We start from the raw sequence: 26,931 nt of genomic DNA on the forward strand, positions 1-26,931 counted from the left end.
AACATGAAGATGTTTAAAAAAGAAACTGAAGATTACACTAAAATACAAAAAGGATGTTAAGAATAAGAAAGCTAATTGGATATTAACGATATCACAGATATGAATGATATTTTAAATTCTGTTATCTTATTCGGACATGTTAAACTAAAATCCCTGACAATTAATGTTCCATGTTATAGAAGAACAATTATATTGTGTGTAGATGTTTTTGAATCTCAGATTGTTTTTTCATAAAGTAGGAAAAAAATCTTAGTGTCGTGCAACAACATCGATGTATCAGTGAACGTCTAGTTGGGCCTGAGTTTCCCATCATTCCTATTTCCGCTGTGTGTGATTTGTTAGCTACGAGGAGAGCATCCGTTTGAAATCAAGCTCAGTTGTTCGAAAGCTGGAGTTTTTGGTAAAATCATGTCTACTGCGCTGGAGAGTTATATCAACCGTATCCTTAACCCGTTTGTTTTTAGAGTTCTGAAGTAATGAGTCGACAGATGTGATAGATGTATGTGCGTGAATTGTCGCTTGTAAAGGCTTATGAATTGTCAGGGTGGGCCTAGCGAGTCTAGCGAATGCACTTTCAACACCGTTGTGATTAGTGGACATAGGCACAAAATAAAAACGACAGAGAAGCCTCAATGTGGTCTAATGGTCAATTACTAGGAAAAAAAGATGTCCGTGTAATGACGTGAACAAGAACGTAGTGCCGCATTCAAATTAGAATTTTAATTGCAAACTTAAAGATTTTGCTGACCTCTCAGAAGTGTTACCAGTAGCAAAATGTTTATAATTCAATAGAATAAACGAAAACGAAGCTTCGTAATGTTATGAACATAGAGTAGCCCAAAAGGTTTTACTTTATTTCATATTTAAGATTTAGGTAAACTAGGGTAGGGTAGGTATTGTAAATCAGTATAACAAAATCTGGAGCTTTTAAATGTCATACCCGTTGCAGGCCTAGTTTACCAGATTTTAAGTTTTTATGCTAAAACTTGAATTGCCTCTTTGCATGATTGTAGAGCAGACCGTATAAGTAGTGCCTTTTAAATTAAGCTGTGCAGCAGCTAGAAAAGAGTATTTGAGGTTTCAAGACGTTTTTGAAAAAAAAAAACGGAAAAAGATTCCAGGGAGTGAGTGTGCAAAAAAAAAAGTCTGAGAAAGTATGGGGCTTCATAGTTCATAGTTAAAACTTTTAGTTTCTGCGCCGCATTTTTATTACAATCAGAATTAAACCAGTATAAATAAAACATACTTTCAACATCCAGACACCAGGAGCATGTTTTGATGAGGTTCCGTGATATGGAAAGAAAATCTTTGGATGCCCAGGCTAGGAAAAGTCAGTTTCTGAGATATATCAAAGCAGGAGTATTGCAGGAGTAGACGTCATTAATTCTAAGATGGACTTGAACGTGTAAAGATGAGATGGAGTAATGATCTGAAATAATATATATTTTGTGACTTTTCCACCAATGCTAATTTACATTTTGCATTATTCCTTAACTATTGGAACACAGGCACCGTGGCAATTATTACATCAGATGGAAGAATGATTGTGGTAGGTCTACTGTGGTTGGATTTGTAACATAGTAGTATCTATATAGCATCAAAGAAAGCACTATTGTGAGGGAACAAGTAATAGGTTTATTCCATGCTGAAAAGAGAAGAAAGAAAACACAACTTTTCGGCTGTGGAGCCTTCTTCGGGTGTAAGTGTTTCTCCACAGCTGAAACGTTGTGTTTTCTTCTCTTTTCAGCATGGAATAAACCCATTACTTGTTCCTTTGCAGCCTACGCATGCTGATGCTGCTACCCATCTGAGCTATATTGTGAGGATGTTTTTAAACTATATGAATCTTGGTATGAAAATTATTAGGGAATGTTACCATTGGCAGACACTTGAAGTATCCTGGGTTACTTACATTATAATTGTATAAATTAATTTACTAAGTTAATTCTGTCTGTTTTTACTAGGGGACACTTAAAGGATTTGATCAGACCATTAATCTGATTCTTGATGAGAGCCATGAGAGAGTGTTCAGTTCTACGCAGGGAGTTGAACAAGTCGTGCTTGGATTATATATTGTTAGGGGAGACAATGTGTAAGTATTTAGACTTTTTAAAAATTATTTAACATTTTACTATTATGGTGTTTTCAAGGTTGTTTTTTAAGTTATAGCTTCTAAACTTTAGGCTGTTATTTGTTGTATGAGGTGCAGTATAATTGTGACTTTTGACCTTTTTGTACCATTTCAGAAAACATAGCACTGGAGTATAAACACTAATAACAGAAAAGTGTTTCTGGATTGTTGCAAAAATAAAGTCAATTTTAGCTTGATATGATTCTGATGTAGGGGCACCATGGTGGTACAGTGTTTAACTTTGCTGCTTCTCAGTGCTGGGCCCCTGGATTCAATTCCAGCCCTGGGGTGCTATATGCACAGAGTTTGTGTGTTCTCCCTGCGTTTCCTCTGGGTGCTCCAGTTTCCTCTCACAGTCCAAAAACATGCTGGCAGGTAAATTGTCTTCTGGGAAAGTTGGCCCTAGATGTGTCTGTGTGTCTGCCCTGCAGCAGTCTGCTGTTCTGTCCAGGGTGTACCTCGCCTTGCGCCTGCTGCTTGCTGGGATAGGCTCCCCTGCGACCCTGACCCTGGAAGAGGCAGTTAGAAAATGGCTGGATGATTCTGATGTTCGGTTGTTTCATCTTTATTCAGCAAGTTTCAAATCTGCCTTATAAGGTGATAGCTGAAAATCAGCTCCACTCATGTACAAATTGATTGTTGGGGTCATCAGTTGAGGTGAGGATACAATTGGCTTCTGGGTGACCTGTGCAGTGCGTTTCATTTCCAGCATTAAATCCGATTATTTCTGCCTGTGCAACTCTCCTGTCATTTTCTAAATTGCACCAAAACTTCTAATTGCCTATATAATATGCCATATAAAATACATACATCTTCTTTGTCATTTCTTCTAACCTGCAGGAAAATCTGTCTTGAAGCTAGATCACTGTACTAGCTTGTGAACTAACTGGTTATCTTATTATTGTAACGAAACAATATTATCCTGAACAAGATTTGACCACAACAACTAGTTTAATTACATAGATATCATCACAAATGAAGGCTACCCATGATGCTGCCCGAGGAAGGTTCTTTAAACACATTTCTATTTGCTATTTTGCTGTCTGCATGAAGCCATCATTCTGTTCTTTGTGCTATTGAAGCACTGATTGCTATTTTGCTCTCATTGAGCCAGTAAGACTTTTTTTCACCTTATAAATTAAGTGGCAAGCAATGAAGGGACACCGTATTTGTCTGTGACCCGATGACTCAGCTTCGAGGAAACCCTGTGTTTTTTTGTATGTCTTAGTCACTTAGGTTCCAAAAGATTTCTGGTTTCTTCTTGATCTGCTCTAACTTGTCTGTGTTGTGCGGTGTGAGGCTGGGCTCTGCATACTGTTCAAACACTTATGCTGTGTTCAGCTCAGGCTACAACCCTGTTTCTCCACATAGCCCAGAATAAAGAATTCTGTTCTTTTGTATCAGACTTTCACTGTATACCTGTTCTCTGAGTACATTGACTTACTTTCGTCAGACTTTACCTCCTGCACCACTTTGAAGATGTTTGTGAAACAGTACTATTTAATCATGCTTTTTTGAAATCATCACTCCTGTCTGTCTCATTTTTCCCATGTGTCTACTTTCTATCCTGCTGGTCTGCTACAAAATATACTTCAATTTTTACCGCCATCGATCCTTTTTGATTTTGCTGCTCTCATAGAAACGGGGACCTCCTGATTTTGTTCCCACATCATGCACATGCTGTTATGTGCTTGGAATGCAGCCACATTAATTTTCCTGCTTAGATTGAATTGTGCAAAGTAGAATTTTGTATACTTTACAGATTGTTATACATTTTTTAAATATTATTATGGATACATTTGTATGCTAACCTTATGTTAGTAGTAATTTCCTAAGTGTCCTTTTAACATTTATAAGCTGTGTAATGTGTTGTGTATATTTCATTCATTTGATTTTTTTGACAGAGCTGTGATTGGGGAAATTGATGAAGAAACGGACTCCGCTCTGGATTTGGGCAACATCCGCGCTGAGCCATTGAACTCTGTTGTCCACTAATAGTGCTCCAGAGAAGGACTTTTCAGATGTCTCTAGCTTTATCATCAAAGGATAGAACTGGATAAACACAGGAAATGTGGAATTTCATTATTCAAGGACTTTTTAAAGATTTGTTCAGACAATGTCCTTAGGTAATTTTGGAACAGAGAAAAAAGGAAGTGAAGCATATTGAACTAGTATGCTTAAAATATATCTGGTTTTATAAACCCTGGCAGCATATTGATATAAAACCTGAAGCAGGAAGTGCTTATTATATTATTAAGAATTTTATTATATTATCAAGAATGAAGTTGTTTTCACTGCATTTCTATAAAATCTTTATCCAAGTAAGCTAAGTACTCTGTGTTGTTGTAAGTAAAACTTTAATGCATGTGAAAGCTATTTTTTACATAAATACAATGGTATTGGGTATATACATCTTCTGTGTTCTTATATGACAAGCACATATTTTAGTATCTTTTTGCAATTTTACCCCCCCCCCCCCAAAATCTGAGCGTGTAGCAAAAGGGAAAATATGTAATAGCTGAAGCAGTCTTTATCAAAATGGTAGTGTTTGCAGAAATTAGAGAAGGAAAAATCAATGTGAAAATAATTGACTTTAAAAAACTGTTCTGCTTTAAAGCCATGGCTCAGGTCAGATTGTTAGCAATCAATTCTCTCCTTTGCTAAAACGTTATGGACTGTAGGATATGTATATACTCATACTGGCTGTGTATTTTTGATAAGTGGCTTTACTAACTGACTATTTCATCCTGTTTGAAAAATAAAGTTTAAAACTTGTCTTTAATAATAATTTACACAATATTCTTCTTTCTTAAGTTAAAATGAGTGGGTTTGGGCTTGCATCTTGTAGTTTCAATGGTACTATATCCAACAAATTGTATTTTCAGTATGGGGTTTCCCTAGCAGCTCAACTGGGAAAGTAGCTCTCCTGAACACTGGTTGTACTCTTATGACCACAAGGTCAGGTCAGAGTCATCTCACTGATAACCTGTGACCAGAATTCACCAAGTGATGGTGCAGAATTAACTGAGCACGGCCAAGGGAGGGTTCGATTAGTAGATCAGGGATTTCTTGGTGTCACAGCCACTCTAGGAGCCTCCCAGGATGAATGTGTGGTATGGGCCTGTGTTGCCTATGGTGTGTTAAAAGATGAATGGCCCAAAGGTGGTGGGTCAGAGGAGTCCGACGGAACCTGGATTTCAGCATTTTCCAGTCTGTGGCCACCGGGTTCAAAGCTGCAAGCTGTGATGTGTAAAACATAATTGGTGATTTTAAATAAATAAAAAAAAAAACCTTTTTGGTATGAATAAAGTGATGTTACAACTACTGAATTAGTATTTTCTGGTCAGAATGCATTAGTATGCTTATAAAATGCAACCATAGTGAACAGGTTTCTGCAAGTAGCCTCTGCTTCCTGTGCAGTATAGACTGGACACTCCACTTAAAGTGCTTTACAGGTAATGGGGACTCCCCTTCACCACCACCAGTGTGTAGCACCACCTGGATGATGCGACGGCAGCCATAATGTGCACAGTACGCTCACCACACATCAGCTATCAGTGGGCATGAGAACAGAGTGATGAAGCCATTTTAAAGATGGGGATTATTAGGAGGCCATGATTGGTAAACACCAATGGGAAATCTAGCCAGGATGGCAGGGTTTCACCCCTACTCTTGTCGAGGAAAAATCTTGGGATTTTTAACAACCACAGAGAATAAAGACCTTGGTTTTACGTCTCATTTGAAGGACGGCGCCTTTTTAAAGTATAGTGTCCCCATCACTGTACTGGGGCATTAGGAGCTACACAGACCGCAGGGTGAGCGCCCCCTGCTGGCCCCACTAACACCTCTTCCTGCAGCAACCTTACTTTTTCCCAAGAAGTCTGCCGTCCAGGTACTGGCCAGGCTGTGATAGTGCTTTCAAGTCATTTGCATTGATAGGAGTGGAAAAACAGACTGAGTAATTTGCGATGATGGGAGATGAATACTAAATTTGATGACCTTGATAACATATTGCTAGATTGAACTTGAGTATTACATATTTTAAAATTTTCTTCCCAAAACAGAATTCACTATAATGTAGTGCAAGTTAACTCTATTGTTAAGCAGCTCTGTTTCTCATTACAGAAGTCTTAATCTGTAACATTCCTGAAGTGATTTGCAAGAGGCTTTATTAGGAAATTTGATAGCTGGTTTAAGTTTTAACCTAAGTGTTTTAAAGTTACTACATTTCTTGATTGTCAAGTTCCTCTGTAATGTCACATTAAATCTCACACATGACTATGCTCTTGTACAGTGTCTTCCATGGACAGTATTTTCCTTGTCAAGATAATTTAAATTTGGTGACAGAAAAATTGCTAATATGCTTTTAGGTCACCAAGAAACCATTGTGGCTGCACAACTATTTATTAAAGTGGAATTAGGAGAACTGGCCAGCACAAGAACATAGAACACATGACATTTTAGGAAATGAGAAAAGTACCATTTAATGATGAATAGCAAATATAAGATGAATATAAATTATATGGCAATAATGTTCCAAGATAAGTATAATACTTATTAGAAAATGGAGAATGTATTTCAGACAGACCATTATATTCACATAATGTGCAACACTTGATAACTTCAAGCAAAAGGTACCGATATTTTGCATAACAGTAAAACAATGTGATACTGATACATGGTGGGGGGGAACAGATGAAGTACAAATGACAAAAAATACCTAGGCAGTTATTGAAATATGGCTCTTGACAATCTTGAGATTAAGAACTTGTGTAGTGTTTCTCCTGAGCAATTAAGAGCACAGTGCAACTTTTAATTTTCTACTAAAAGCACAAATGATAAAGAGGTTTGCGTATGCCTTGTTTATAGTTCAAATGTAAACATGTATAACACGTAACACTTGTTCATAATATTAAATCATGTAGTTTTTCTTTAAGACCTCCAAGTATTGCTGAGTAGCTCTGGAAACAGGATCCTGATCGAGGTTTACACTCTTCAGAGAGCCGGCCGCTGAGCCCACAGGAGACAGTCTGGCAGACCCACCTTCCAGCTCTGCTGTTGCTGCCAATGAGCAGAAAAGTACAATCAGAAATACAAAATCTAAGTGTCTCTTGCTAAGCAAGATAAGAATGCTGAAGTGTTCAGTAGATGCTTCCATAGATGCTTTTGAACAACTTGAGCTTCTGTGGAGAAAGACAAGCCTGACTGTTCATTTACTGGATAATATTCAACATCAGGTGTCTTGTATACTTGAATGTTGCCTCCCTAGTGGCTCAACTGGTAAAGTGTCTTATAGCTGACAGTGACTAAGATTCCCTAACTGGTGGGCTGAGTGCCTCGATGGGTTTCAGTGCTGTCTGTAAGGAATATGCCTCTCCTCCAGCAGAGCTGCAGACAATATTAGGGCAAAAACATGGATAATGAAAAGTATATAATTGGAATTAAGGGATGGTATTAGGTTTTAGAATTTAGAACACTACATCAAGGGGACCTGATTTAAGTATTGAAAATTTCAAAAGGTGACGACTGAGTCTACCCAGACTTTAAAATCAACAGTGAAACAAACCAGAGGAAATGATGCAAAAAATGTGTGGGACTCAAGGAGGCCCCAGGGCCACTGATGTAAACCTATATAAACATATGCCTTTCTTCTTCTGGTGCAAAAGGTTAATTCAAATTCTGTTTGGGGTGGTTAATAATTAAACTCTCAGAGCTGAAATAATTATAAATTTGAGCAAGTACACAATCCGTTTGTAGATTCTACAACAATCTGTTAATAGTAACTACAAAATACAAAGTATTTGGTTTGTAATATCAGTGATGACGCATCATGAGAACATTTATGTTAAATGACTGAAAATACAAGGTAGAAATCTAAAAGGCTGCATATAAATTTAAAAAGTAAAAGATTTTCTAAAAAACATGAAACTAAAATTAATCTTTGGTACTGTTAATTTAGGAGATACAGTCAAACCTACCGTGGTCTAATTCTTTTGAGATATTTTTCTCCAATTCATTCTGCATCTGTAAAAACAACAAGAAAAAAACAGCTTTTGAGTCAGAGAAGCATTTTTATTGAAGAGCTTGAAGAATGCCTTTTAAAATTAAATATTATCTGGCAATTATACTACAACTTTTTGCACATGGAAAAATTTTACCTTGTAAAGCAGCTGACATTTTTAACTTATTCCTCAATACTTTGAAAAACCTGTGTTCTAAAGCCTGGATTTCTTAGTGACACACCTCACTAAGGTCAGAGGAAATACTGTACATGTGAAGAAAATATTTTTTTTGCTTAATTGTATCTTTTTGCTTTCAATTACCACTAAGCAATTACAAAAAGCATTATTATTATGTTAACTACACAGGGCATGGGGGAAGGTCACTTAGGTGGCTATATCCATTTCATATGTTTTTAAATTTAATTACAAACTGTGTTATGGATAAATCAGTCTTTGAGATAGGCAAACAGCACAAGTTGGGGTGATCTTTCATTTCCAGCTCCTCCATTAAATAATTCTAAACACAAGAAACAAAAATGGGTTTCTAACATGATTTTGTGACCTCCAAACAAAATAACTGTAACATGGATATAAACGAACCATTTGAGAACTGAACTGTTTTCCATAGACCTATAATGGCTGGTTAAAGAATTCAATTAAAAAAGCTCATTAAAGTTTAATAAACCAATTAAAAAACACTTCATTCTGTAAATGTGCAGGTGGCAATATAGGTGACAATGTACACAACATACTGATATGATCAAAATAATTATGCCATTTGCACATTAATGGTTGTAATTCAAACCCATTCCTGCTTAAATGAATGAAACGGGGGCAAAGGAAGTAAGTTAATTACACATAAGTGGAAATCCATTAAGACAAATACACTCTTGAAATCAGTGAAGTACAAATAAGAAATAAAAACAGGAGAAACTATTCATTTAAAGTAAATTTTCAATATGGCACAATCACAATATACTGATATGCTGTAGCTGCACTTACAGCAAATTCAATACTTCATAAAAAGATAGTACTACACCCATAGGAAAAAAATACTTCAGGAAGAATAAGATAATTCTTGATAGTTTTGCATTACAACCTTTGTTCCTATATGAGGGATTTTTATATAATCGATTTAAATGCTTTCATATGAATTAAACTAATATCTGCAAATAATATTTTCAGTGCCTCCATGCTTAAGATATACAGTATATCATATTGCATATCAGATAACTAATATGAAAGTCAAGATGAAAAACTACAAGCTGGTAAATCTTGAAGAGATTAATGAAGACAAATGAAATGCCTTGTTATAATTCCAGAGATAACAAAGGGGCTTATAAACTCCAGTGCATAAAATAAGGGCATAAACACCTTAAGGACAATATAGCTAAGAAAACCATCTTAGATTAAATTCTCTTCCTCTGAACTATTTCAGATTCAGTAATGGCTATAGCTATACTTCACATTTATAACAGCTACTGAAAAAAAAGGAGTTATTAAATAGGAGTTAGTAATTTTGATTAATGAAACTTGCTGCCAAACATTAAAAATTGTTAAAGTCTTAAATTTTGTTTTAACAATACACCTCAACAGTTGTGATACGACAGCCATTCATTGGTAATACATACCTATTAAATTATTAGTAGCAGCACTTGGATAGCTAGATCACAGCATTTAGATTTTTGCTTGATGCCTAGCTACAGTATTTTGCTTAGTAAATATCTTACTATTTTTATTCACCAGTAAAATTTCAATTTTATTTTTTAAATATTACTTGGTGTCAAATTTTCCTAATGAATTTGATTCTTGTGTCCCTTTACTTAATACTTTAATACCTTAATACTAAGAAGGTAAGGAGTATTAGGCAAGGATTAAATATAGAGGAAGTGAATTACACACAACTACACACCTTGTTATGTATCTGGCTGAAGAGAAGAGAGGTGAGAAACAGACTTTTGAGCTAGGAGCTGAAGAAGTAAGAAACAGAAGAAGTTAAGTGCAAAGTTCTACAAGGCTCATACTTCAGGGATTGCTGTGAAAGAAGGGCAAGTACAGAGGAGAAGATCCAGAAATAAGGAAATAAAAGATTAAAGAAACTCCTTAAGTAACTCCTAGGTTCAGTTTCAGGAAACTCAGGAAATTTGTATCCAATGCAAATTCGTCAGGTGAAGAGCTAAAATCAATGTCAGTGGTGTATGTTAAATTAACATGCATGTACTGTATATACTCCAAAATGTCAACGTTTCACCTACATTCATGCAACCCATGATGTTACACACAATAACTGTGTGAACCTGTACTGTAATTAAACTACAGGCAGTTACTGTTTCAGAACTATGACAACCTTTCTCTTATTTTGCCACAAAAGATGTTGTAACACCATGAAAACGTTTTTTTTTTTACTGAAGAAACTACAGAACTACAGAATAAAATTCCATAGAAAAAACTGCAAGCCCAAACCAGTGAAATCTGAGTGAACTTTCTGAAATTTTTGCATTATGGGATAACACACCACAATACCATTTTTTAATTATCTGTTTTAAAAGCCAACCTTTGCTAGGTATGCCTCCACTCGACTGTTCTGCGACAGCCCATCTCCCACTGGGTTGAGAAAGCTTCCTCCCAGACTGAGGTTTCTATTCAGAGGCCCAAAGGTACCACCAAACGGACCCAGGCTTCCCTGGAGCTGATTCATGTCAAGCACTGGGCCTGCAGTCAGGCTTCCATTCACAATACTGCTGGCGATCAAGGATTTACTGCGCTGCCGTTCGCCGAGCAGCTTTGTGTTGGCTTCTGCCAGCCTCTCGTTTGATCTGAAATAAATTGGAAAAAAAGAAGAACAGTGACCAGATTGAGAACATTAGAAACGTTTTTATTTTTTACGTTCCTGCCACGTTTTCCTTGAATAGGTTAACAACCTTAAACCATTTCTAAATGTCACATGCTTCCGTCCAGTATTCACCCAGTTGCTCCTTGGAAAGTCCTGAAGAATACGCTGCCCTCAGCCTCTACACAGATCTTATTACCATCTTCCTCTATATTCTGGCCATCATTGGAAGGCTCGAGAATATCTCAGTGGAGGAGATTGATGGAATGTTTTTCATTTAAAAAAAAATTATAACACGCAATACATTAACTTCTGTTTTACCTTTCTAGTTTGGCTGCTAAGGACTTGCGTAACCTTAACTCGTCTGCGTACAGCTCTTTGTAGCGCTCCAGCTCAGTCTGCGTGGAGTCCCGCTGGGACATGTGGTCCTGCTGGCTACTGCGCACCCTGCTCAGCTCGCACTCCAGGTCTCTGATCCTCTGCTCAAGCTGGTTCCTCAGAGTTGCCTCATTAGTGGCTTTAATTTGTTCTAAGGCTTCTTGAGAGGCTGCTTGAGTCTGAAGGACGAGTTAAAAGAGTAAATAGTTCAATTCCATTCACATTTGTAACGGAGTTTTATTTGATGAGTCTGTAAATTTAATACTTGTTTACGGAAAAGGGTAGGAATGCTGACTAAATATAAAATAGGCTGCAAAGGCAGACTATTTAGTGTTAAAATTAAAAGATTTTTTCAAATAACCCATCCATTCATTATTCCAAAGTGGGGCTTTAAAAATAAGAAACACGTAGGTATAATGAAATCGACCTAATCACTTTATGTAACTGCAATGAATGAATCAATCCCTACTTTTTAAAAACTTTTTATTTAGCGATGAAATGGTTTACAAACAGAACATTTCCAAAACAGCAGAATAAACATTTGCCTTCATCTTACATTTTTGTTACATTGTATATATAAAATTAACTATTTACACTCTGCCAGCAGGTATGGAGGGCCATACAAATAAAATACAAATGTTTGCTAAGAAACACAACAAACAACTAAAAAGTTCACATGTAGATATCATTAATCCATGTTTCCCGGTATTTGCTAAACCTCTCTGCCTGCAATCTGAGAGAAAAAGTTATTTTTTCCATTATATAGATCTCATTCACAACGTTAACCCGTTGTTCATGTGTTGGAGTTTCTTTTATAAGCCATTTTCATGTAATTACTTTTTTACTAGCTGCTAGAAGAATCGCTAATATATATCTATCCTTTACTTCAATATCATCAAAGTCAAAATTGCCCAAGTATATAACAGAAAATTCAAATGGTAAATTCACCTTTACTAAATTATTAAGAGTTGTATGTATAGATTTCCAGTATTGGTGTATTTTTGGGCATGACCAAAATATGTGTGAATGAGTCACATCTTGCTCTCCACATAATCTCCAACATTGTGAACTACAGTCTTTTTGGCTTGAATTTTAGGCCTGATACAAAATGGGTCAAATTCTTCCAACAAAACTCTCTCCAAGTCTGTGAACTTGTAGAGCCTTGTTGAAATCTACACATATAATTCCATTGATCCATTCCCTGCATACTTTTAAAGACAAACATATAAAAGATATGAATGAAATGAAAAATCAAGTATAACCTTCATTTAACAGGCTCAGACCTAATGGATGAAATCTGTAGATCCAGACTGCCTAGCAAGCATTGTTAACTAGACCGCCTGTAAACAACGGACTCAAGTCTATTTCGGATGACCGTCTGAATTTACCCTATGCAGGTGCAATGGTAGTATTTCAATTAATGCTTCTACGGTAGTATATCAATTAAAGTTTCTAAGGTGTTGTGAGAAAAGCTCTTGCAATTCAATGTACATGTAACAACAAAAGGATGTACTGTGGAGGCTAGAGGTCACATGCAAGTGGCAAGTAATACACAGTTTTAAGAAGTGGTATATAAATGGTACGTACAGCAGTGAGTTGGTAGGATTAGTGTGCGCGATTTAGAAACCTGTGCTGCACCCAATAACCTTGCAAATCGCACAGACACCACTTTTACCACTAGCGATGGGCATTTTTGTAGACGCCATGCCATTTAATGGAAAACAAATCTATGGCGAATTGATTAGAACGTGAAAGCATTTAGAAAACTCCTTAAGGACCTCCTTAAGAAAAAACAAGGATATGTCCATAGATAGAATTTACTGTTTTGGTGTTCCCTACATGAAATTATACAAGCATATGAACATGTAGTGCTCTTGGCCACAAAATAAATAAATAGTTCATATCAGCATTGCTTGACTTCATATTTTAATGTTGTTTTCATTCATTATTGATTGATTTCTTCTGATGTAATTAGATTTTCATGTGCACTTTAACCTATTATATTCAAGGATGGTTACATACAGCATACTATATGTGTGTGTATACAGTATATACTGTATACGCACTTTGGACAATACTTTCCCTCTATTAGTCTGTTAAATTGAGGTTTTACTATATTATAATTTATGGACCCAGTCACAGAAGAATCACTGGGATTCAGTAATTAGGGTCTAGTATTGTACATTCACGGAAACATTACTTGATCCTGTTGAACTGGCAAGGGCAAAGAGAACACTAAAATACACATCATCAGAATAAAGGGTCAAGTTAATTTGGGTTCCTCAGTTCAATCCTACTGTTGAAGACTATTTAAAAATTATATTTAAGGTCTCAAATTAATGCCAAATTATGGAGATATAACTTTGGATTTCTAAATTCTAAGTACCCTTTTCATTTTTTTTACCTGCAAAAACAAGTTGACCTCTTCGAGCTTCTGCCTGATCTCCTGCCGAGCTCGCTCCTCTGCCTCCCGCCTATACTGTTCTACCTGACTCTGGTCCAGCATGCTGGTTTCCACATGTTTCCTAAGCTTTGCCACCTCCTCCTCCAGCTGCCTCTTGTTCCTCTCCAGTTTCTCATGGCCTTGGGTCAAGGCCTTCAAGGATGCCAACTGCTCCCGCAGGTCACTGTTCATGGCTTCTAGTCGTGCGGATTTTGACTCTTCCTTTTCCAGGTGTTGCGAGAGGTCATCAACCTGAAAAATAGCAGGACAAAACACATTACAGTAAAAACAAAAAATGCAAACATGAAGTAATTAACATGAACACAATACAAAAATGTATATTGTTTTACCATTATAATTTGACAAAACATCTCACCTGAAACCGAAGGAATATTTGGAACCTTCAAATATACTGTAATATAAACTTTTTAACGTCTATAGCATTTCATGTTTTAATTTTTTAATTAGCATTTCAAAGAACTATATAAAATCATTATTTTTAAAACAAATTATAAAGAGTCCACATACTTTGTTCCTGAATCTGGCAACAGCGGTCTCTGTCTCCAAGGCCTTGTGATCCATTTCTCCTCGGAAGCTGCTATGATGAGAGGCAAAGTCCCCGTTTTCTTGGTCCTTCAGCTTCTTTTTTGCTGTTTTAACAAGTGTCCTTAACCTTTCACAATCGGGAAAAAAAACCAAGCACCCATTCAATACATAACATCACTGAAAAGAAATCTCTCATCCTAAAGTATGCATTTTCATATTTGAACATGTGAAATAGCAGCACAATCATAACAAAACCTCAAACAGCACCCTATCAGCTTTCCTTACTCTTTATTTTAGAGATGGGTTTCACATCTTCTACTCATTTGGAAAGCATAAGTTAGAGGATAGTGGCTAAGTCGGATAAGGAAAAGTTAAATGAATAATGAATCTTTTAAGGAAAGGCCCTTGAGAAATAATGAGGCACCTGTTCATTTCTTTTTGCAGTTCACTGTTTCTTTTCATCTCCTGATCAAGCCTGGTCTCTGCAGAACGCTTCATCTCTGCTAATTTTCTAGCCTTTTTCTTTTCAGTTTCCACCTAAAATAAAAATTTGCAACAAAAAGCAGAAAAACAGTTGTGCAGCTGCTGTGGTTTGTTCTTACTGCTGTATTTCTTTAGTACTTATATTACATAAAGAAATCTCAAAATTGAATGTACCCAGGAGCATATGTATCGGTTGTGAATCAATTTTGTGTCTGAATGAATCACTTTGCTTTTGTGTTCACGTCCTGCAAAGTTAACTTATATGATACTAGCAGCTGCGTCAGCGTGCGTAGGCTGCAGAGCAACAAGTAAAAGTTTTATTCCATGCTGAAAAGAGAAGAAAGGAAACACAACGTTTAGTCTGTGGAGCCTTCTTCGGGTGTCACACCTGAAGAAGGCTCAACAGCTGAAACGTTTTTCCTTTCTTCTTTTCATAGCTGGTTGATTACATTTCCCGAAGATTAACTCTGTCTTTTCCACTATTGGAGCCTTTATTTTTAAAATGTTTATGCCTTTGCAAAGATGAAGTACATACTAATGGTACATAAAACCAATCACTAACACATTATGTACACATGTTGTATGCTATAATATTTGTTATACATAACATGAGTGTAAAACTCTCATGGCAAAAAAAAAAATGCTGCCTTATTTTCACAATCAAAGTAGGACAAAAAGTTACCTGGCTTGTCAGATCTCCCTTTTCTCTCTCCAGCTCAGCGAGCCTTAGTCCAAGTTTAGATCTTGATTTGAGCTCTTCTTCCCAGAGCAGATGTGAGTCTTGTGCATTATGGGAGAGCATACTCTGCTTTTGAACCTACAAGGAAAGAGAACTCTGAAAATAGCACAGATTGCAGATACTGTTGTCAAAACGTTTATATAAGGATGCAATCAACAACTGGATATATAGAATAATGAAAAAACTCACAGTATATCTCACTTTGAGCTAGTTCCTATGATCAGCTGTCCCTATGATCCTTAAATAGGGTTTGTAATTTTAATGGAAAATTAAAAAAACTACAAATGATAATGTGTCCCACAGGCTTTGCAAACATTACCTAGTACATCTTTTCTCATCTAATTAATGGAGCAAATATATGAAGCACCCATAAAAAAGAAAACATCAAATGGTAGTTTTATTACAAAATTATAATAAAGAAATCATGTAGAACATCAGAAAAAAGGGCATTTGTAGATGTTCAGATATTTTCATTTTCTTAATTTCTGTATTTTATTAAACTTGATTATTAAAGTCAATCTTCTTAAAAGAGCTGTTCTCCAAATATTAATTTTTCAGAAAAATATGTGATTTGTGATGCATTTTCTGTATCGTTTATAATGTAAACAATGCAATTAAATACAGGTTATTTATATTTATTAAAATCCATTTTATTAAATTAACATTATTACAAACCTCTCGATTTAGCTGTTCCTCTAAATTTATCTTGCTGCCTTGCAGGTTTGTGACAAAATCTTCCAAGCGATTCCGTATCTGCAGAACCAAATATACTTAAATAGTGCCATATAAAAAACAAGCAACTGGAGTTTAATACAAATAAATGCTTCAAAGTCATGAAAATAATAAATTCTATTAACTCAAAGTTTGCCTAGAAATATCAACAGAATGGGAAAGTAACATGCTTCATGCAGTTTCAAATATATTCATCCTGTTCTCAAGTCTGGCATTCAAACAGGCTTTAAAATCCTGTACCTGCCATTTTAGCTTTAAGACACAGGATCTACGTTAATGAGAACAGTATGACATTGTATCCTAAAATTCCAATAGGGAAAAGGAGTTTAAAAAAAAAAACACAAAATACCACCGGGAAAAGAAAATTGGGCATGATGAATTCCAGGACACTGGCATATCCAATGAATAACCTCAATATGTGTAATATTTTCTTTAAATTAAGAAATAATAATGACTTGAGCAACAACATATACTTATGCTATGATCATGTTATAAATTCCACTCAATTGCAGCTTAAAGGCAAAGCACAAGATATGGGATTTTGTTTTCAGAATTCAAGAATTCATCATAAACTTGAAAAGATTTTTATGAAGTGCTTTCAGAAAGAGACAGTGCTGAGCAATTATCCCATACTTAAATTTGTTCATGTTTTTTAAATGTAAATAAATAAATTAGCAATTCACTTTTTCAGAATTATCAATCAAAACATAATTAGCTTAATCAATTTATTAAGTCTATTGTTAGTTTTTTTTAAATTACATTAACTAAACTGAAAGTGGAAAATAAATTTACAAAATCTTTAAGCCTTTCCAAGTATTCCAAGAAAGTGGTTAGCACTTTCCAATGAAATAAATCCACACACAAAATGTGTTCATGCTCCATGCTCACATTGTGTATTATGAGCAATTCCACTACAACATTTAAACTTGATAAAGACAGATATCAATAAAAGACAATAAAACATTAATTAAATAATTGATTACATTTATTAAATGCTAGGCTGACCACCACAGGACAAAATGTACAAAAAGTACTTGAGAAAATTTTATTGTGTTGGTCAGAGCAGTTCAGAAGGCATTAGAAGATCTAAATTTTGACCTTTATTCAAAGTATGTATACTTTCATTACAGTATAGAACTATATATTCTTGGAACATTCTCCAAAGTGTAGAAGCTCAAAACTATTCATGTAATGTAACATGAGATGCGACTCTGTACTTGACACACAAAATAACAAGAGCCGATGGCTCAGTGCTTCTCCGGCTGCCAGCAAGTAGAAGCCACAAGTGAAGAGACATGGGGTTGCTGACAATGATTTGCATAGTAATTGAAGAAATCAAAAAGGTATCCATGAGCCACACCTCAGTTTTTGTTTATTAGCAAATGAAGTTAACTGCTCAGCACTAGCAGTAGAGCAATAAAAGAAATTTTAATTAGCATCAAAACTCCATTTAAATACTAACCCTTACCCCAGATGGAGAATCTGATGTCTGAAAAAGATCAAATTACTTATATATTTCTCCGATTAGTGTTCTGTAACTTTATCAGTTATACAGAGCGTACATGAATGCAATGAGTATGCAACACGTGAATAACTACTACAATAGAAAAAATCAGGTCTCTCACCCAGAGCCATGACATGCTTCATATAACTGACACTTTTCTAGCACCAATCTTAAATTACCCCAAGTGGAATTCAAAGAAAATGCAAAAACCAAAGAGAATAAAGTCTGAATATATTTGCTTACTGCATGAACTGTGGAATTCATTGTTTGGGTACAGTATTTGAATGTGGTATAAGTACGATACTGCCTTACTTTAAGTAATTGTGAGGTACAATTTCATGAGTGCCCTGTAAGAGCTTGATAACACTCAATTAGGCTGTTATAGGAAACTGCTTATTTATGATTATGAACAAGCAGCAATAAATAGAATATACATATATAAGGTTTATAAAAATATTACACTTTCCTTTAAAATGAGAGCAAAAGTCCAGTCCTAGAGGGCACAGCCATTTCTAGATTGCTTTCCGACCTAACCCCTAATTATCTAATTGAACTCATTATTTCCTTAATTGCACAAGCTGAAACCTTTCCTTGTTCTTAAGACGCCGGAGATTAAAGTGGCCTATAAATACTGCTGGAGAACCTTCTCTTGAGACAAGTAAAGGGCTCCCTGCTTTAAAAGCTGTGTTCAATCATGAAATAAAAAAAACATTTCACTGGAGAACAATTTTGTCCTTTGTGGTGTAACTTACATATTCAATTATCATTGCTTACAGCCTAGTGGTTTTGAAATAAACATAAAGCAGTAATTTGAACACTGCATTGTAAATGCCACTAAATATCATATTTGCAAAAGAAAAACAAAAAAAAAACTTACAACTGCAGCCTCTTGGTTTTCTTTCTGTAGTACCTCTATTCTGTTTGTCTGCTGTTTGGAAGCAGCTTCCAATTTGGCATTTTCAATCTCAAGCCTAAAAGCAACATTCCAATTAAACAGTTTCAGACAACAGAAAAGCAGTACTAAACCACACACTTCATAAATCATTTCATGCATTAATATACAAATGAGAGATAATCCACAAATGTCCACATGATCCTCATTTGAGAGCTTTGCGAATCTTTTGATTTTCGTTTCCCATTTTTTATAGCACTTTCAATATTTTTGACAAAAACCCATTACATACTGCTGCATGTGTTCTTCGAGCTGCTTGATGGTTTTCTCCGCTCCTGAGGAGGTGGAGAGAACTTGCTGCAGCTTCTGTGAAGAGGAGATAACCTCACGCTCTTTGTCATCCAGAGCATTCTTCAGGTCATGGATCCGCCTCTCTGCCTGAATGTACTGATCTTCAGTGTCCTGCAGCTGAAATTAAAGGAGAGGGCTGCACTGTTACAGGGCTGTACATCTTAAACTGAAAACATTTATTTCAGGAATTGCGTAGAACTGAGGAGGTGTTTCTCTTAAACACTGTTATAAAAAAAGAGAAGGCTATTAGGCCCAGCTAGCCTTTTTAGATACTAGTATCTAATTGATCTGAGGATCTCATACATTCATTTCTGGGAAAAAAGCCTTCTTCTAGACTTCCACAACCCTTTGCATAAAGGTATTCCCATTCATGTTTTTAGTGCTCGTCCATTGGTACTAGTACTGCTAGTAGAGATCTCTTTTCTGTTCCACTCATTAAACTACCCCAGTTGGAGCATTCACCCTTTATCAGTACGGTGTTCAAACCATTAGCCAGTTCTATCCAAACACAGGTATTTCCCAGAATGCCTACCACTTGTGATTTGAGAATTATTTATGAGGAACTTTGTCAAATGATTCCTGAAAATCTATGTATACTATTATTATATGGTAGGTGTGTGTCCATTACTGTTTTTGCTTGTTCAAAAGTCGAACATTGAAGTCCTATACCTGAAACACTTCTGCTTCATTTATAGTAATAGTATTTATTGCAGAACTGTACCCTTCCACTTCTTGAGGAATGATGTTGATTTCTTACTTATTTCACCTGAAATAATATCTGTCAGCAGGGCGATGTACACAGCATGTACTGTACCTAGTTCCTCCATCAGTCCACCAATTATTTCATGTTTTTTAAACTATTTTATTCTTTGCGCTCATTAAAATCCCCTTATCATGTAGCAATGTACCTACTCCACCACATCTCTCCCATACCTAAAATAGTTTCATGGCTTAGAGAGTAATTAACACTCTATGTCCATTAAATACTGTCAAATATGCATATAATATTTCTACAGAGCATAGGATCATGCTAGGCTTTCTAATAACAATTTATAGATTGTAATAAAATCATTTCTGAAGTTTCAAAGCTAATTGTAATTTAGAACTTAAGAATTATTATAAACAGGAGGAGGCCATTCAGCTCCTATAGCTAACTGATCAAACCTATCCAACCGTTTTCTTGAAAGAAGCCCGAGTATCAGATCGTACAACATACTGTAACTAGGCAGTATTTTCCTTACACATTAACCATACATTTAAATGTTTACTCCTGCTTTAGGATTTTACTTCTGAAAGAGCTTCATGCTGTACTATGGCTTTTATGTTATCCATACATAGTGCAGGCTGTATTATCAATGTCAGTATATAGGATGTTTACTGTTATTAACCACAATTTAAAAAATCAAAGTTGTGATTACTAAACATTGCATAGAACTCTGCTCTGTTGAAAGGCATACTGCTGGATGTCTCATTCAACAACTCATTAAAAATACATGCAGAACTAGATACACATATATTAGGTGATAAACTATCAGTCCCTCATATGCTATGTGAAAAGCAACTCTCCTTATTTTGTAACTTGAAGATTTTTAGTGTGTTTAACTGCGAAAAAGAATCCATCAATGGAAAATTTAAAAGGGAGGTCTTGTGACAAAAATAATCATAGAAACTTGGAATGCAATAGCTTTGTTTTTTATATCAGTACCTTTGTTTTCATCCTGTCCATTTCCTTCTGCAAGCTCAATTTTTCCTCTTCCAGGCTGTTTCGGTAGTGGGTGTTGACCTCTAGTGATGCCTCACACATGGAAAGTTTTTTTAATGCATCAGCTAGCTCCTGCTGTGTTTGTCTCAGTACAGCCTGGAATACGCAAAGTCCAAATATTTTAACTGTCAGCATCCTACATTTACCTAATTCAAACCTAATCTTACAAAGATGCAAGGTAACAAAGAAAGCTTTTGTTACATTTTCATTATCTAACTGAAGGTCAACATTCTGCCCAGGATTACCTAATCTAGTCTAGTTAGGTTAGATTTCAGGTGAAGCCTAGATTAGGGTAAAAAATAGACAAGCAAGTTTACAGTTAAGAATATAGTGAGAATGTAAAATATAATTGTTGTCATTTTAATGTTAGAAAATTAAAGTAATCAATTATTTTTCAATTTTTTTATCGTTACAATTCGGAATTCAATCACCATTGACACCACCAACAGTTCACGATGACAACTCTTGCACCAGTATACTGTATCCCTTATTAGTGCTATACTCTTCCAATGCACCCAATGTCAAACCAGTTGCCATCTAATGCATTGGCTAGAGAAGCAATCTGAAAATAAGAACACTGCAATCTCAGAGGTTTCCTTGTAGGTACCAGTGATTCTGTTGCATAGAAAGCCAATGATACCTCAGCTTATATAAAACAATCCAACTCTGGTGGCGCTTAGTTAACTATGTTCTGCTCTGTGGTGAATCCTGGTCACAGCTAGATAATGGCATGGTTCAAGCTCACATACTGTAAGTGATGTCTGGACCATAAATCTTAAATACTTGCCCTATTTAAGCTATTTAAGTTACTAAGTCCATTAGTAACACATTTACATGGATATGCCAAGCACTATATTTTATTTAACCTCAAAAGTGTAAAGAGCATCTATTCCATTTTATACAACGCATAATAAAGGAGATGCTTACCTCTCTCTCTGACTTTTCATTTTCATGCTTGTAGATCTGTTCTCTAAGTTCAATGTTTTTGGCTACAAGTTCCTTGCTCCTCTCTTCCACCATATGTACCCTCTCCTCGCTGTCAGCCCGCAGCTTGGTCAGGATGTCGCTAAAACGGTCCTGCACGTCAGTCACTACTTTCTCTTTGATGATGCCCTTGTTCTGAGCTTCCTCCAGCTGCTGTCGCAGCAGCATGTTCTCACTCTGTACCTGGACCAGTCTTTCTTGCATGGTCTCCTGTCGGAACAATGACTTACTCATCTGGTCTTTCTCAGCTTGCAGTGAAGCCTCCAGTTCCTTCAGCCGGGTCTGGGCTTGCTCCTTCTCGCGCTGCATGGTTTCCAAGAGAAGCACTTTTTCCGTAAGAGACAGGGTGGCACGGTGGCATTCATTCTCCAGGCTGTTGGCCTTTGCTTCTGCTTTGCTGAGCTGCTGAGACAAGGTGTTAATGGACTCCCGCTGGCTAGTGGCCTCACTGTTGTGTTTCTCCTGTAGGCGGAGCCACTCATCTCTCTCTCGCTGTAAAGTGCGCTCTACATCAGCTTTGGCAGCCTGGCTGCGCTCTACCTCTTGTAGTGCTGAAGTCAGTCGGACCCTTACAGATTCCAGCTCTGTCTCAAGCTTGTCTTTGGCTTGTTTCTCATGCTCCAGCTTAGACGTAATCACGGAACACTCTGTTTTCAGAGCACTAAGTTGACTATTGTACTGAAACACCGTCTGTGCCAGAGCTTCCTCATTTAACTTTAGATCTCTTTTTAAATCTTCAACCTTTTCTTTAAGAGCCTCATTCTCTTCAGAGTACTTTGCCTCTTCCTGCTGATTATGAGCTTTAGCTCGATCCAGGTCCAGCTTTAGCATGGCAACTTCATCCTGAAGACTGCGGTTCTGCTGCAGGAGATCCTTCTTTCTGTCACTTGCTTCACCCAGCTGGGAAAGAATCTTTATAGAAGAAAATAAGATAACTTAGTTATGCTCTCCAGCCAAGGTACCATCAAATTTACCAAACATTATTTGCTTTTTTGGAAAACATTAATTATTTTTTTAAAACCAACAAAATTACAAAAAATATTTATGTTGATCCATCATTTAAATGTTCAAGAAAATGTCGATAGACAATACAAATGGCAAACGATGTTAGAATATGCAGTTAAAAGGTATATACACCAAGGACTATAGTGTTAAAATTGTTCGGTTTTCAACTTTTGGTCACCAAGTAACAAAACATTGCTGCTTTGGAATCTGTCAACAAGAGCTACGTTCTGGGGCTCAAAGGAATGTCCTGATTCAAGTATTCAAAATCTTCAAAGGCATTCAACAAGTCAATTCTATAGATTTCTTCTGAATGTGTATTGAAACGCACACCAGTTGGCCACGTGGAAACTATGAGGAAGTGCATTTAAACACAAGAGGAGGCACTTCTTTACACAAAAGGTTATGGGAACAAGACACTTGGATATAGTGTTGGAGCCAGTGCCCTGACTGCTTTCACGGAACAGGTGGATCCTCAGATCAATTAGCTATTGGCAACCAAGCTGTACTGTATACATGAGCCAAACGGTCTCCTCCATTTGTGATCTTTGTTATGTTCTTATTAACTTAAGGAATGCCGTTTGAATAAAACCAAAACATCAACTGAAACAAAACAAAACAAAAAAAACACCTACGATGTGGCAAGTGAAAAGATTCCCTAGGTAAATATTTCTCCTACTGTATATTGTTGCCCCTTTTCAATTATACTGTACAAGCAAAGCAACTTCCATCCACCCATCTTCTAAACAGCTAAATCCAGTACAGGATCGCGGGAGAAACCGAAGCCCAAACCGGCAAGCAACAGGTGCAAGGCAGGGTACACCCTGGACGAAACACCAGGCCATCGCAGGGCACACAGAGACACACACTCAGACCAGGGACAATTCTACCGAAGCCAATTAACTGACCAGTTTATCTTTGGGCTGTGGGAGGAAACGGAAGCACCTGGAGGAATATCACATGAACACTGGGAGAACATAAAAACTCCACGCAGGTAGAACCCCAGGAAATGAACCCAGGGCCCCAGTCACTGAGAGAGAGTTTGTTTTTGTTTCTTGTATAAAAGTGCTAACTCTTACTGTATAGTTACCAGCAGTTCCAGTTTATTCAATTGAGATTTTAAGCTTAGTGTAAATAAACAAACCTGCTTATTACGTTCAGGCTTAGAAAAGTCATTTCATTACCTCTGTACTTTTTGTAACGGTCCTTTTATTCTCCTCCTCAATTTCCTTTTGCTTACGAAGGTGATTGTTGAGGATGCCTTCCTGCAGGACCCGGGCATTTCGTTCCTGAGTCAGCAGACGCTGCGCCTCATTCCGGTCCTCCTCAAGCTATGAAGAATAGATTCACAGAAACGTAGCACAGCAATTTAGCGCACAAAGGGGAAACAAATTGACCGAGTCTAATTTTAGTCATTTAATTTGTGAAAATGTATCTACTGAACCTACGAAAAAAAGTTGCGTGAGAAGAAAAAAATAATGTACTAAAGAAACTTGTTAAGAGCAATGCATGTTCAATTCTCCACAGTGAGGTTCTGGCATGGCCATGTTTATTTTCAAATAAGAATCCCTGCTGCGTAAGGGACCACCAGACCTGTTTCATGTTGTTGATCAAGGCTCTCATTTCCATCTCCAGGTTCCTCATGGTGAGCTCCACCTGCTGTTTCCCCTCCAGCTCCTGACAGTACTGCTCTTCTTTCTTCCGCAGCTGGTCGCGGCTCTTCTCATACAGCATCACTGCATTCTTTTGCTTCTCTCGCTCTTGCTTCAGGACAAACCTGCAGGCATTTCAACAGGTCATCCATCACCAGAGCTCCGCAGACAATCAGCTGTGCCCACTGCTGCAACTGGTCAGCTGTGTAATTTGAACACGTTGACTTGAAGCGGCCTTCTTACATTTATACAAGAAGGCTTGCGAGTACATCTCTTTAAATCCGAAAGAAATACTGCTCTCGACTTCAAACAACCTGTACTTATTCACTCGTACATCGGAATGCATTAGACATTACAGTGACTAGTGAGCAGAAAGGGACACTTCATGTCACAATTTGCGCAAACTCTTCTCTTGCTCGTGGTGAGACCATGGGTTTCCGACAACATGGCGACTTGCAGTATTTCATGATTTTGTGCTGAATGCGGAATTTGTCAAATTTTGCGATAACGTCAATTAATTCGTTTAGTTACTGACATTTAATAACCGGTCTGAGAAATTGGGACTCCAGTACCTCTTTAAAAGAAATCTTCAGATACTATAACAATACTGTACAGATTAAAATCGAACATGAACTTCGCATCACAAACCAATTTAACAAAAGTGTAGAATAAAGTGGTCAGCTTACTTCAGATTGTTCAGATCTGTTTCCAGTTCCACTTGCCGGTGCTCCAGAGATGACTTGCCCTCCCGTGTATCTTCCAAGGACTTCCGAAGTTCTCTCCTTTCTTCTTCCAGTTGCCTGACCTTGTCATTCAGCAAATTATAACGGCCTCTCTCCTTCTGTATTGTTCGTTCATACTCATGAAACATGTTCTGGATTTTTACCAAACTTATAGAATCTGCAATGTTAAAGAATCAATTGGCAAGGAGAAGTACAGTACTGTATTGTAATTTTTTAAGATATTTTATTAAATGTATGTCAGAACTAAACAGTTGATAAAACCCATCAAGCACTGTATAAACCATCTCAATATCAGTTGTTCTATATTCATCACTGACTGTTACTTGGTCATACAGTTCAGAAATTCGAAATATATAAATAGCAACATCTTTACATCACTTATAAAAATAAATGTTAAAACTGTCCTGTGCTCTTAAAACTAATTCCAAGTAATTCCAGTAATTGAGTGGGGAGCTGCATCAACATGCATTGGCTGCAAAAGAACAAGTAAAGGCTAATTCCACACTGAAAAGGAAGAACATTGTATTTTGTCTGTTAAGCCTCCTTGAAGTGTCACCTGAAGAAAAGCTCAACAGCTGAAACGTTGTGTGCCTCCTTTCTACTTTTAAGCGTGGAATTAACCTTTACTTGTTCCAAATTCCAGTAATCCTGTGGTACACACACAATTCCATTAATTAAAATAATAATATGAACGTACATATCAAAAACAAAGAAAAACGATTAAGGAACAAGTAGACATTAAATCCACACTGAAAAGAAAAAATGAAATAACACAACGTTGAGGATTTAGAGTCACCATCAGACATATAAAGGATGTCTTACACTGTTATGTGGAAATGTGTTCATAAGATGTGTTTGTAATTTCTCATTTTAATGTATTATGAAAACACAGCATAGAGAATGGTATAGCTCAAAATGCCAAATATTTTGTGTTGAATAACATGGACACTTAATACCAATTAAAATTCTAGTACCTATTTTCCACAATTAATTGTTATTTTTGCATGCCAGCATCATGGTTTGAATAAGAATGAGTAGATGGACAGGGAAATAAATTTGCATACTTTGTTAATACAAGTAACCCAGGGACCCAGATGCCTTGCTTACCTATTGAACCACAGTCAAGCTGTTTAAGCAGAAGAGAAGCATTGCGATAACCTGAAATTGGGGATTCAACATCTTCTGTAGCTGTATCGGAGGACTGGGTGAAGTCATCAAAGTCATCTGCCAATTCAATTTCTTCATTGCTCTACAGAGTTTAAAACAAATGTAATTTGAAGAATATGCTACATACAAAATCCATGCAACATGAACAGATGAGCATCTCTAAATCAACATCTAGGACACAAAAAGGCCTAAAACAGAGACAAAATACATATTTAATGCAGTTATGGAGTTTTGGAAAATTGCAAAAGTAATGAATATTACCAGTGCATGTTTGCTCTAAAATACTGTAATGGCTACGTTAACTTCTTTGTAAGTAATAATAATTAATGTATGCATGTATCCTATAATCTAGTGTTTATGGATGATATACTATCAAAGGCCATTACCTTGTTCTTTTGGGTTACAGCTACTGGAGCCCTAAAAAGAAAATACAAAATAATCAAAACATACAGTAGGAAATGCTGAATAATCCTGAATAATTCTTACTGCAGTCCATGAAGGTACATCATCTGCTTGAGTCAATAAATTATTATGGAGTGAGCTTTTAAAAGAAAAACATTTTCTGATGGTATAATGCAGTATAATTTCAG

The 26,931-nt window shown here is 36.5% G+C and overlaps 2 protein-coding genes across 3 annotated transcripts in view; one reads left to right on the top strand and one right to left on the bottom strand.

Annotated features, from left to right (window-relative positions):
* Window positions 1-312: 312 nt before the first annotated feature.
* lsm8 (LSM8 homolog, U6 small nuclear RNA associated) lies at window positions 313-4,913 on the top strand. The gene is made up of 4 exons (XM_088922888.1): window positions 313-439; window positions 1,509-1,549; window positions 1,965-2,092; window positions 4,036-4,913. Exons 1-4 carry the CDS (start codon window positions 409-411, stop codon window positions 4,124-4,126), a joined length of 291 nt encoding a protein of 96 aa, XP_088779014.1. The 5' UTR covers window positions 313-408; the 3' UTR covers window positions 4,127-4,913.
* A 1,682-nt stretch (window positions 4,914-6,595) lies between these two features.
* LOC148829783 (alanine and arginine rich domain containing protein) overlaps window positions 6,596-26,931 on the bottom strand; it is a 47,119-nt gene continuing 26,783 nt past the window's right edge. For both annotated transcript variants that reach the window (XM_088922889.1, XM_088922890.1), the window contains 18 exons: window positions 26,728-26,758; window positions 26,282-26,423; window positions 25,118-25,331; window positions 24,373-24,556; window positions 23,964-24,110; window positions 21,721-22,689; window positions 20,737-20,889; window positions 18,973-19,148; window positions 18,666-18,759; window positions 16,228-16,305; window positions 15,496-15,630; window positions 14,755-14,867; window positions 14,313-14,457; window positions 13,746-14,036; window positions 11,285-11,520; window positions 10,688-10,949; window positions 8,110-8,155; window positions 6,596-7,192 (listed from right to left, as the gene is read on the bottom strand). In XM_088922889.1, coding sequence (XP_088779015.1) covers window positions 7,044-7,192; window positions 8,110-8,155; window positions 10,688-10,949; window positions 11,285-11,520; window positions 13,746-14,036; window positions 14,313-14,457; window positions 14,755-14,867; window positions 15,496-15,630; window positions 16,228-16,305; window positions 18,666-18,759; window positions 18,973-19,148; window positions 20,737-20,889; window positions 21,721-22,689; window positions 23,964-24,110; window positions 24,373-24,556; window positions 25,118-25,331; window positions 26,282-26,423; window positions 26,728-26,758 — 3,565 coding nt within the window. In that variant the 3' untranslated portion in view covers window positions 6,596-7,043. The remainder of the gene's footprint in view (window positions 7,193-8,109; window positions 8,156-10,687; window positions 10,950-11,284; window positions 11,521-13,745; window positions 14,037-14,312; window positions 14,458-14,754; window positions 14,868-15,495; window positions 15,631-16,227; window positions 16,306-18,665; window positions 18,760-18,972; window positions 19,149-20,736; window positions 20,890-21,720; window positions 22,690-23,963; window positions 24,111-24,372; window positions 24,557-25,117; window positions 25,332-26,281; window positions 26,424-26,727; window positions 26,759-26,931) is intronic.

The sequence above is a fragment of the Atractosteus spatula genome, chromosome 8, assembly GCF_055471065.1.
Source record: "Atractosteus spatula isolate fAtrSpa1 chromosome 8, fAtrSpa1.hap1, whole genome shotgun sequence".
NCBI classification, from domain to species: domain Eukaryota; kingdom Metazoa; phylum Chordata; class Actinopteri; order Semionotiformes; family Lepisosteidae; genus Atractosteus; species Atractosteus spatula.

What these genes read in the sequence shown, in the direction of transcription:
- lsm8 (XM_088922888.1), top strand. Translation starts at nt 409, where the DNA reads ATGTCTACTGCGCTGGAGAGTTATATCAACC. An exon ending in GCTGGAGAGTTATATCAACC is followed by an intron (nt 440 to 1,508) that starts GTATCCTTAACC and finishes ATTGGAACACAG; the next exon opens with GCACCGTGGCAATTATTACA. An exon ending in ATTGTTAGGGGAGACAATGT is followed by an intron (nt 2,093 to 4,035) that starts GTAAGTATTTAG and finishes TTTTTTTGACAG; the next exon opens with AGCTGTGATTGGGGAAATTG.